The sequence below is a fragment of the Toxoplasma gondii genome, chromosome XI, assembly GCF_000006565.2.
Source record: "Toxoplasma gondii ME49 chromosome XI, whole genome shotgun sequence".
Lineage (NCBI taxonomy): Eukaryota > Apicomplexa > Conoidasida > Eucoccidiorida > Sarcocystidae > Toxoplasma > Toxoplasma gondii.
In genome coordinates, this window is record NC_031479.1 from 6,508,875 (window position 1) to 6,520,655 (window position 11,781).

General features: G+C 52.2%; 1 protein-coding gene across 1 annotated transcript; it reads right to left on the reverse strand.

Annotated features, from left to right (window-relative positions):
* Positions 1-50: 50 nt before the first annotated feature.
* On the reverse strand, positions 51-9,982 carry TGME49_215940 (Acetyl-coenzyme A transporter, putative). The gene is made up of 15 exons (XM_002370863.2): positions 9,131-9,982; positions 8,810-8,910; positions 8,332-8,480; positions 7,934-8,013; positions 7,453-7,505; positions 6,821-6,997; positions 5,928-6,203; positions 5,240-5,342; positions 4,534-4,710; positions 3,935-4,022; positions 3,571-3,713; positions 3,201-3,287; positions 2,424-2,502; positions 2,178-2,258; positions 51-1,647 (listed from the first exon to the last, which is right to left on the reverse strand). Exons 1-15 carry the CDS (start codon positions 9,209-9,211, stop codon positions 1,505-1,507), a joined length of 1,818 nt encoding a protein of 605 aa, XP_002370904.1. The 5' UTR covers positions 9,212-9,982; the 3' UTR covers positions 51-1,504.
* Between the last annotated feature and the right edge of the window lie 1,799 nt (positions 9,983-11,781).

An 11,781-nucleotide genomic window follows, 5' to 3' on the forward strand; every position in this document is an offset into this window, starting at 1 on the left:
ATGTGTATACAGAGATATATGAATATACGAGCATATCTATATGAATATGCATTCGTATGTGAAATCGGTGACCTGCGACTCCGGCCACAAGTATCTTTTGGTGGAAGCACCGCGGTAGTTATCTTCGTCTCGTTGATTTGACTGAGTTTTGTTCTCCGGTCCACGGTCACGGCGAGGTTGAGTTTTCCTCTCTAGTAAGGAAGACTGGCCGAAAGTGCATTCGGTGAGGCTATCTTGGGAACTTGTTAAACAGGGAACTGGAGTTCTGGGCCGGTCTCAGTGCTCCTAGGTCACTTAAGCGCTTGCACTTTCCTAGCGTCGCGTTTCTGTCGACTAGCGCATTTTCCAGAGAAAACGAATATCCTCGACCCATACTCTTCCCTAGAGAAAACGATAATAATCCTGTCCACCCCTTTCAGCTGTCGAAAGCCATTCCACTACTGCACATCCTTTTCTCTCTGCTTTCTCGCTTTCGTTTCGCTTCTCGTCTCTCTCTTCGTTCCGCGCGCCTCGCCGCCCTCTCTCTGTCCTGTTTCCCCGTATTGCCTCCCCCTCGTTCTCTCGCTTCCAGTTTCTCCGTTCTTTCTCTTTCCACTCCTCAGCTCTCTCTTCTCTGCCTCTCAGCATGTTCTCTCTGCGGTTTCTGTCCTGGTCAGTGCTTCGTCTCTCAACTGCGCTTTAGAGGGGAACTCGCAACGCGTTCCGAGTCCTCGGAAACATTTCTTCTCTCCGCCTTCGTATTTCCTTTGCGTGGTGGCGCATCCCCGCTTCTCTGTTCCAGCATCTCCGCCGCTCTTCCGCGCCCATGCGCCGACGATGTAGGCGCGAGAGCCTCGAGACACACACACACATGTTTCGACAGAGGCGAAAAGGGGTGCTGAGTTTTCGTTTCGCTCGAACACAGAGAAAACCAAGCGTCTCCGCAGCACAGTGTCCGCGCAGAGTGGCTCGGGGCTTGCGCAGTCGCTCGTGGGCTCTCCTTCCGGAACGGAGACGAAAACCTTTTCCGGAGACAAAGAAACAACGCCAGGAAACGTACAAGCAGGAACCGCACGAGAGCTGACAGAGAGACAGTGGCTGTGGGCCTCCCAAAGAAATTTCCGCGAACAAGAGGCACCAGATAAAGCGAGAGGATCTGCTGGCTTCTTCCTCGTTTCTCGTCTGCTCGTCGAGCGCCTCTCCTGCTTGCCGTCTTTCTCCACGGCGTTTTCCGGAGAAAAGAAGGAGTTTACGCGAAACAAAGGGAAGGCAAACGGTGCAAAAGCAGTGAACGGACGAGATACCGCAGCAGTCGATCTCTGTCTCTCTGTCACGGAACAGGACGCCTCGCGAAGAAGAGACCGACTTCTGCGTTGTCTTTTCGTGCCACCGTTTCCGCGTTGCTCTCCCCTTTCTCTCGTTTTCTTCCTAGTCACGTCTCGCGCGCATCCTCTGCTTGCTGGTTCTCAGGCGAAAGAGAGAAGAATCTCGCCTGGAAGGGAGAAAGTTCTCTCGACGCTCCATTTCACTTCTCCACTCTCTTCAGCTCGGTTCCGTCGGAGTCGCCTCGCGACGAGTTCGGCCGACGAATCTCCACCCGCCACTCAGAGAGAGGCACCTGCTGCAAGGCCTCGACGCGGCGCCAGCAGAGGGCCAGCCAGAGAACGCCTGAAACGACGAAAGGGAAGATGAGTTCCAGATCTGAGAGGATTGCGGAGCGCAACAAGCTGGTCCAGGAACGAAAACACCGGAGCACGAGAAGAGAGGAAACGAAGGAGACGATGGAAAAGAGACAAGAGGAGAAGAAGAAAAGGGATACGCAAAAGAGGAGACAAAATGGATGCGAAGAGGGAAGACGAAACGAGACACCAACCCACATGAAAGCAGAAAACGTGACGAAAAAGCAGAAGAAAAGAAGAAAGCAGAGACGAAAGAAGATGTGCGACGTGTTAGACACTCCGGCATGTCAAGCGGGCAAATGAGGATGCGGCGATAGGGGTGAAACGCGACTTTCGATTCGTCGAACAGACAAGCGATTTCAACTCTCAGTAGTTTTCTTCTCAGGCGCTGTCCAGTTTCTCTCCATTCGTTCCTCGATTCTGCCCTGAAGCTTCGTTAATGTTTTAGAATCCCCTTTTTCAAGCTCGTGTTCAGTCCTTTTCTCAAAGAGTCGCCTTCTCGCGATCACCGAAGCCCACCTGCGAGGAAGCAGGCTGCTACTTGCACGAAGTAGGCGTCGAGCACTACGCGGCAAGTCGGCGCAGCGCCTCCCATCACCTCTGAAAGAAAAGATAAGGAAAGAGGATGAGATGAGTGGAACGAACAAAAACCGATGGAAGAAAATGTGTGCTGAGAAGCAGAAAGACCCCACGAGACGCAGAACAGAAAATGCAAAGAAAAGATCTGACACAGTGGAGGGGTGAAAAGAGAAAAGGACAGCATACCAGATGTCGCGTCGGAGGCGTCTGAGCAATCTTGGACTCCGACGACGTCCATGAGGAGGAGACTCAGGGTATGAGGCCACTGCAAAGACAAAAACAAAACACAGACGCGAAATCTGCAAGTTCATCAAAAAGATGAAAGGAAAGAAAAAAACAAGAAGAAATCCCTGCCGAGACGTCGCCCAAGCCGTAAATGCCCAGGATATAGACACCGCGACAGGAGAAAGAGACTCGCACTCTGGAGAACACAGCATCTCTCTGTGTGTCTCCACCGAGACGCAAGCATGCACGAGGCGCGACGCGAGAGTTGCGCGGAGAACGTTTTGAGCTCAAAAAAGCGAAACAGAACGCTGTAGACGAGAACGCGGGATGTCCGCATTCCAGCTGTGTTTCCGCCTGGTCGCCAGCCGATATGGAACAACCTCGACGGAGTCCCAGGAAGCTGGGAAGAGCACCTTCGGCTACCTCAGGCAGTCCAGTGGAGTGCAGGCGCACAAAGTCACGAAGCAGAAGGGCTTCAAAGAGTGGAAGATTCGTTCAAGGAAAAGAAGCGATGCAGGGGGACGCCGCGGAGACGCGCGCGAGAAAACGCGCGAGACACGAGGCGACACCACAGACGCACTGCCGTGGGCGGAATCGCCCTGTCACCTGATCTTTGCATGCACTCCTCGCGACTCAGTCGGAGCTCGAAGGCTCTCCTCTCTCTGGGCGGCGGAAGTTCCGTCGATCAGGACGCGCAAGCCTGCAGAGAGGAACGCGAAGAAAGAAGAGGAGACTCACCTTCACTCCGAGGTTGGTGACTGTGTTGAGAAAGGTCATGTAAGTGCCTCCAATGCGCGGATCCGACACCTGGGCGAAGAAAGCCATCTGGAAAGAACAAGGAAAGAAGAGAGACAGAGAAAACGAAAAGCATCAGGAAGCGAGGACAGAGAGAGCGAACAACGAAGCGAACACCGAGAGAGGACAAGAAAGAGAAAACAGAGAGGGAGGACAGATGGGGGCGACGACTTCCGCGTCGAAGAGTTGTTGCGCGAGAACGACGTCTTCTGTCTCATGTTCTCTCTCGTCTCTCTCTCTGTCTGTCTCTCATGTCGCTTTTGCTTGCCCTTCTGGTTCGCTTCTTCTCCTCTCCTCTGCACTGCCTCCTTACTTGCGACACAAACATGAGGTCCGAGCAGACGCTGTAGACGCCCGTGATGAGGAACATGGCGCCGTAGAGCGCTGCCCAGTGAGAAGAAGACATCTGCGCACCTCCGTCGTCTGCGAGGAGATGCCCTGTCATCGCCACTGCGCCTGAAACCAGTGCAGTCGACAGGAGACGCGACCACTGCGGGTCTTGAGTTGGGGAGATCGAAAAAAAAAAAGCGAGCCGCAGCCCAGAGAGTGCTTCGGGCAGTCGCCTCTGAGGATGTTTCACACGCTTCCTCTCTGCCAAGTGGACCAGACGCGAGAGGAACGCCGCTCGATCCGCGCCGCAAAAAGCAGACGCGCGCCGCCAGACAGCCTGAGCTCACCCGCCCAGACGAGGCACATCCCCATTCGGAGAAGGTAGCCGCAGGAGAAGAGTCGCAGCGGGAACCGGCCGCGGAGGAACCTGCTCACCTGAGCGAAGCGACAGTTCAGACAGAGAACGCGGAGCTCTCGGCGCTCGAGACAGAAACGCAGCCACACACATGGCCGAACGGAACGCAGAGCGAAGGACCAGCAACCTCCAGACACGCTGACGTACTCAAAGCTTGGGGACTGTGGTGAGGCACTCACCCTATGTCCAGCTACAAATATTTATATATATATATATATATATACATATATATATATATAGATATATGTATACATTTACAAAAACATATATATATATATATATGCATATGTATATTTATGTGAAGAATATGTGTCGGTGAGTCGAAACCTGGAGGTATCCTCTGTAGACGTGGAACTCTCTAACGAGATGCACAGCCAGAGAGACAGGCAGAAGATTTTTATCACTGCACAGATGCGTCTGCGTCGCGAGAGTCCGAATGGGAACTTGTGAGCGATGGGCGCGGCTTCGTTGAGGACGTGTGGAACTGCAGAGAAGAGCTTTCTGAGGTTTCTCGGAGTTTCTTGGGTCTACCATCATCGGGCAAACGATTCCGAGTGGAAGGAAGAGAGGCGCGAAAAGAGCGAGGTCTTCTTTCTTTACGCCGCGCTCGATCAGCTTCAACTGAGTGGCTGCGTCGACGCATGCGAACGCTACGCGACAAGTCAGCAGCAGCCCCACCAGCGTCCGCACCGGCGGCAAGAAAAGAAGCTGAAGAAAATGCATGCAGCGGACGAAAAACAACTGGGAAGGGAGAGTTCGCAGCAGACGCAGGTACACACGAGTGCATGCAGCAAAAGCAGCCTCAGCGAAGTAAGTCCTCACGCAGTGGGGACTCCGCATGAGGGGAAGCGAAACGCGCTTCACCTCTGAAGGCTCCGAGTCTTCGCTGGTTCGCGGACACAATCCAGACGGACAGAGGGACAGCGCCGAGCGACTCTGTTGCGGTCGGTCTACAGACAACTGGTCGTTCGGGGAGATTTCGTAGGCGCGAGAAAAGTGGATCTGACAGCCGAGAAGGCGGCGGCTGCATGAGAGCTCGTGTACGAACGGCATGTGAACGCGGCCAGCGAGGAAGGACGGAGGCGGCGGCGGGGGAGGGGATTGTTGGTGAGGAGGTTGCTGAAACGCCTCTGAGGAACGGGGAGCTTCACTTTGAGAGAAGACAGAACAAGCCAGTCTCGTCGCCCTCTCCAGAGAGACAAGAAGGAGAGAGCAAAGAAAAAACAAACATGCCTACCTGCCATAGGAGAGAGTAAGACTCAAGGACGCCTTCAGGCTCGGCGGCTCCAGTGGCTTCAGCGAGCGTCGCGGCACTCTGGGGATTCGCGTCTGGATGAGCGCTGAAGAGAAATTCAAGAACCTGTGAGGAAGAATTGTTCTCGTCGAACAAGGCAAAAATCCCAGCTGGATCTCACCCCTGCGAGCTCAGCGATCAGAGCCTCCAAACCGCGCGTGCGTCTCTCCGTTCTTCGCTCACTCTTCGTGACGCTCTTCTTTTTCTCGCTTGCTCTCCCCCGCTTCTGTGCTTTCTCCAGATCCCTTTTCAGCTCGCGGCTTCTGGAAGCACCCGGCTTCTTTCGTTTCTTCCCTGTCTCTCTGTCGCGTCCAGAGAACCTCAGTTTCCGCGGCAGAGACGGGGGAAAACAGCGTGCAAACCGTGGAAAGGCGACCGAAGAACAAACCTCTGTGCCGCGTGGAGGCGCAGAGGGAACAGCGAGAAGCACACAACAAAACAGTCCACGAAAACGAGTCCTGCTGCGTCGAAAGACGCCGTCTGCGAAACTTGGGGTCAGGCAAAACGACGCGCGAAAAGAAAGCCTTCCCCTCACACAGAAACAGTTCTCTTCCTCTAAGAAACAACCATTTCCTCCCTCTGAGGAGAGCAGACGTTTTCCCTCCTGAAGAAAGTTTCTCCCTCTTCCTACCCTCTTCTGCGGAGGGTCCTCTGGGCACCTTGGACGCCTTGGACGCCGCCTTGGCCTTCTCCGTTCTCTGAAACTCCACCCAAAATCTCTTCCGTGAAAAAGTGAACTTCCTCGCCTGGAGCGCCCAGCGGCCCGACAGCGAGCGTCGCCTCTGCACGCGGCAACTCGTTTCTGCATGCAGAGCTGGAGACTCTCTGCGTTTCGCGGCTGCTGCAGTTCTCCGGGAAAAAGAGCAGAACCGCGACAGTCGTGGCGACGATCACCCATCCCCAAAACCTGGAAAAATCAGGAAAAAATTGCGGAAAATCGCAAAAATCTAAATTCCTTGAGACTCTCCAATACCCGCAGCTGCTTTCAGAGGACAACCGCAAGGCTGCAGACCGACGGCGACACAACTCTCGAACTGAAAGAGATACCCAGAAACGTAGAAACCTACGCTCGTTAACATAGACAGTAGGGAGGGAGGGAGGTAAGGACGATCGGATGCGAAAGACAGAGAGACGTAGATGAAGACTGATCGACATGGGAGGAAACAGAACGAAAAAAAAACGCATGTGCCGATGCACATATCTATGTGTATGTATGTCTATATAGTATTTGCATCTACGAGTGCAGGACTCTCCAAAACTTGCATTTATCTACACCCACATATACACGCATAAAGACGTATGCACAACACTTTGATAAATTTAGATCTCTCCACATCTACATCGTCATCCGCATATATACATATATATATTTACATGCATATAAATATATATATATATATATATTTGTAAATGAGGAAGAAGTACAGGAAGACACAGGGAAGTCGTAGGCAGAATCTGGACACGAGTTGCTTCGAGGTGGCGTCTCTTTTTTTTACAACATTTTTCGACGACAGAATTGAGGACCTGAGGAATCCTGCGAGGTCGATCAGTGCGCCCGGCTTTTCGTCCGCGAAGGCGTCGCCGAGAAGAAAGGCGGGGAGGAAACGTTGACAAGTTTGGGGATCGTTGAGGGCAAGAAAGCCGACGTAAGAGACGAAGTAGCCCAGCGTCTGGCCGACGGTGTTGCATGTCGAAGCCAAGCTGAACGAGCGAGAAATGCGCCGACAAGGGAGACAGAGACGTAAATGTCAATTTTACTTCTTCCCGAGAGTCGTGGCATCTACGAGAAAGTCGAAACCATTTGGAAAAATCACCGCGAAAGTAAATTTGGGGGAACTGGGGAAAAAGAGACGCCTCGCAGGAAGAATCAAATGCGCCTGAAGCGGTGAGAAGACACATGGAAAGGTAAGAAGGAGACGCATGCCGTATGAAGAGAGACGTTCGAGAAAAGAAAGAGCTGGATGCCAAGGAGAGAGAGTCGGCGGCAACGCAGAACCGTGGAGCGTTTCTCTCTCTCACTCGCAACGCGGAAACGAAGGCTGGCAGCAGCGCCTTCTCTTCTCTCTGTGTTCTGCGCTGGAGTGACGCAAAAGGCAATGGAAGAAAAGCGAACAGATGGAAGAAAACGTCGAGGAGCTCCTGCGCCAGACCCTCACCCTTTGTTGCCCTCACTGAGCATCGTCAGCGCCCATCCGTCGACTGCAATGTCCTGTGGAAAGAAAGCGGAGAGGAGACGCAGAAAAAAGGACAGAGCTCTAAAGAGAGAAGACGCGAGGCAGACACAGAGAGAGAGAGCGAGAAGTCAGTCGACAGCCGAATAGCGAAACGCAGAGGTGCAGCGAGGTAGACAACGATGCGGAGAAGGATGGACGCACTCAAAAAGAGATGCAAGTCGGGAGAAAGGCAACAGAAGACAAGGACGGGGAAGAAGGGCGCGCAGCATCCGAGAGCCGGAAGAAGGCTGTCGACAGACACGAAGGACGGCAGTCTGCGTCGGAGGGTCGAGGAAGACAGCGAGAAGGCGAGGACAGACAAGGAAGCAAAGTGGAGAAAAGGTTCCGAGATAGAAAAAGAGCACCGAAAAAGCAGATGGAAGATCGGAAAGCAAGCAGAGAAGAGCGTGGAGGAAAAACTTGCCTGAGTCGCCATGAGGAAGTACAACACTCCGAAAAACAGCGTGAGACTCTCGACGTCTGGTTCGGACTGGTCAGGCCCATCTGAGGAAGACAGGCTCCATCAAAAGTTACTCATTGTGTCAGGTTTCAAAGTTTCTCTCGCTTTCACTCTTTTTTCCTCTCCAGCAGATTCGTCGAGACTTCACTGGGTTCACCCTTTCTTTCGCAACTTGCACTTTCCTCCGGCAGAAAAAATCCAGCATTTGTTTTCCTCGCCGTCCCCGATCTCGCATTCGACGGCTCGCCATTTCCAGCAGTCCCTTCGTCTTTTGAGAGCCCCATGCTTCATGGCTCGCGTCGCTCTGCTGCATTTCGAAGCGCAGTCTTCGTTTTTTCCTCGAAAACGGTGCGACGTCTCACCTCCGATCCAGGCGAGAACGCGCGAGGAGGCACCTCCCCAAATCATCAAAGTCCCCGCGAGAAACTGGACAGGAAGCAACCACGAGCGACGGCGGCCGATCCGCGGCGAGTGCAGCGCGTCCACCAGCGGCGCCCAGAGCAGTTTCAGACTGCAAGGAAGGTGGAGAGAGAAGGAAAGCAGACGGGGAAATCGAGACGCACAGATCACCGGAAATAAAAGTGAGGAGCGAAAAAGAATACGCAGAGAATCGAGGAGGAGAAGAGACAGAAAAGAAAGAAGAAGAAGAAGCAGGGCGGGGAGGAGAGAATAGAACTGCAGGAAGAAAGAAAAAAAGACAGAAAAGACGAAGCCACGGAAGAAGAAGAACAGGGAGAAGAAGAGCAGGAAGAAGAAGAGAGAAGAGAAGAAGACAACTGAGAGAGAGAGAAGAAGAGCGCGGGCAAGTGAAGGTCCGAAAGGAGAGGAGAGAGAACGCACCTGAAAGGAAGAGAGACGAGAGAGAGCAGAGACTGTTGCTTGTAGGAGATTTTCCCCGAGAGCAGAAACGGCACACTGCCGCTCAATCCCATCGGAATGCCCTGCACAGGCGGACGCAAGGCAGCGAGAAACGAAGGACCATGGCCGGCGAGAGAGGAAAAAGAGAAAAATGGAAGAAGAAGAATGCGGCCCAGGAACTGCGCATCCCAACAGGGTCGTCCCCAGCGTCGAAAGCCGACTTAAGAGGTGCAGAGGAAAACGGAGACAGCGTGAGACAGAAGGCGACAGAGAGAGTAGAGAGACGAAGCGAGATAGACTGACCTGGAGAGTGTAGAGAAGGAAGAGGAGGGCGATGGACGGTCCATCGCGCCCGAGGAGTCTCTCCATGAGAGAGGCAGACATTTTGATACCCCAGAGAGACGTCGCAGCCGAGAGAGAAGAGAAGGACGAACGGAGAGCAGGGACTGAGAGAGGGAAGAGAAGAAAGCAGGAGAGGGGAACGGAGAGAGAAGAGTAGAGCGAAAGTAAGGAGTAGACAGAAAGACAAGGAACGAAGAGAGGACGGAGAAGGAGGACCTGCGGCCGCTGCTGCTACTGTGTCTTGATGAAAATATGGAGAGCGCGAGCCCAGTGTGTGGACAAAATTAATTTCGAGAAAAAAAGTAACGACGGAGCTCCACACACCCCCCTCCAGGCGAGGGCAGTGCGCTCTGAAGCCGCCGCTAGCGCAGCTCAAAGAGAGGACACCGAAGAAAAAGGTAAGCTCCGGACGGGAAAAAAAACAAGAAAAAAACCAAGAAAAAAACCAAGAAAAAAACGAAGAAGGAAAGGAAGAAGCCGCACAGGAAGAAGCAGCACAGGAAGAAAAGCAGAAAGCGAAGAAAAAGAGGAGAGACAGAACTCCACAGAGAAGACAGAGCGCGGGAGCTGAGGCAGTGGGGAACGTTTGTGCTCACTCTCCCGTCTATGTCTCTTCGAGATTCTTCTCCATTTTTTAGCCACAGTTGTCTCTTTCTGGCAATGCTTTGTGTTTCGCTAGCGTCGGCTGCTCGAACGTTGCTGCTTCTCTGCGTATTTGTGCTGGTGTGTCTTCTCTCGGTCTCCGAGTGCGTCCATGGCCTCTCGGATGTGAGAGGGTCGACTTTTCTTTCCTTTCTTCTTCTTTTGCTTTCCTTTGGTAGTCTCGGAAAGAAAGCGGAAGGAGAAACATAGGAAACGAGAGAAAGAGGAGACACAAGGGAGAGAAAAAACGAGGCTGTCTCGATTCTGCTGTCTTCCAGTGACGCATCTCTCGCAGCTCGCTGTCTCTCTCCCGCTCTCGCTTTCTCGTCTCTCCCTTTCCAAATCTTCCTCTCTTCCACGTTCCTCGATCTCTTCCTTCTCCTCTCTCTGATTTTGTTGTTTTCTTCTCTCTTCTCTTTTTCCTTTTTCCCTTCCTCTCCTCCTCCTCGGTGTTCCCTCTTCTCTCTCTCTCTCCTTCGCCTACTCTCTCTCTCCCCTTCTCTCTCTCCGCTTTTCTCTCTGTTGTTCTTCTGCCCTTCTCTCCTCTCTCTTTTCTCTCTTCGCCTCTCTTCTGCTCTTCTTGGAGAGGAAAGTCGCTGCAACTTGTGCCTTTTTGGGTGCACTGCTGGCCCGACAGCAGTCTCTCTCAGCCGCGGGGGTCTCCTCTTCAGTGAGCTCTCTGTTTCACTCCGAAAAATCCTCGCGCTTTCTCAGGCGGAAACCCAGCGACTTTGCTTCACACACACAGACGCCTCCTTTTGCGTAGGCAAGAAAGCAGCATGTGACTTTCCAAGGTCCTCCCGCATTCACTTCGAGGGAGAAAAAAAGTACGCGCTCCAGACTCTGCCTTCATGAACGAACAGTCCGACGTTCAAGAGAGGTTCTTGCTCTCCGCCCTGCACCCTTTTCAAAGACAGCGCGACTCCTTCAAATCTGCCATGCGTTTCCGGAGACGCAGTCGACCTGAATACTTTTGAAGGTCAACCGTGCGAACACGCGAACAGATATCCATATATATATATATATATATATATATATATATCCATATATATATATATATATATGCATATACATATATATAGATATATAGATATATGTATATGTGCATATGAGTATTCAGATATTTTCGATGGTGCTTCGGTTGACGTGCGAAAGACGTGGAATTCGATTGCGATTAATCGGAATTCCGAGAGGCGCGAGGAGAGACGACTCCGGAGAGAAGGTCTTTCACTTGACTAGACAGACAGCACAGATGAGCACCAGCAGCAGTTCTTCAGCGATTTACGTTCGAAAAAAATATGACGGCCAACGAGGAGGCGACGGTCTCGCGTCCTCCAGAGAGAGACAACTCACGTTGTCCACTCCTGCCCCGCGCGGCGGCGAGTCACAGAAAACATCAGACAGCTGAGAGTGTAGAGCGGCACACGGTCTACTTGCCCATGAATACGTCTGCCAATGAACATACATCCCACCATTGACAAAGCTGTGAAATAGGGAGAAACAGAAGAGCCATACCCCTACACTACACATTCATACAAACACAAATGTATCTATACATATATATATATATATATATTTATTTATAATACTTATATATATATATATAGTACGTCTGTATGTATATATATATATATATATGTTTTAGCTTTTATGTGTATGCACGCATGTGCTTTTATGTGTGTAGAAGTATTTGGATGAGAGTAGATCGAGTGAATGAGGAAAGACGAAGCAGGTACACCTTTTGAGGTCCCGCGCGAGATCTGAAAAGAATGTCTTCCACCCATCAGTTCCTGCGCCATTCATGTTTCCTTCGCCGATTTCGACAGATCGACTCTCTCCGTTTCTCTCCTCGGGGGACGCCGAGACTCGCGGCGCTGCATGCAACAGCAAGCGCTTGTTTCTTTGAGACAGGCCAGGGGAGAAGGAAAAGGTTTTGCTACGAAGGATCGAAGCCGAGAAAACGCGCGGGA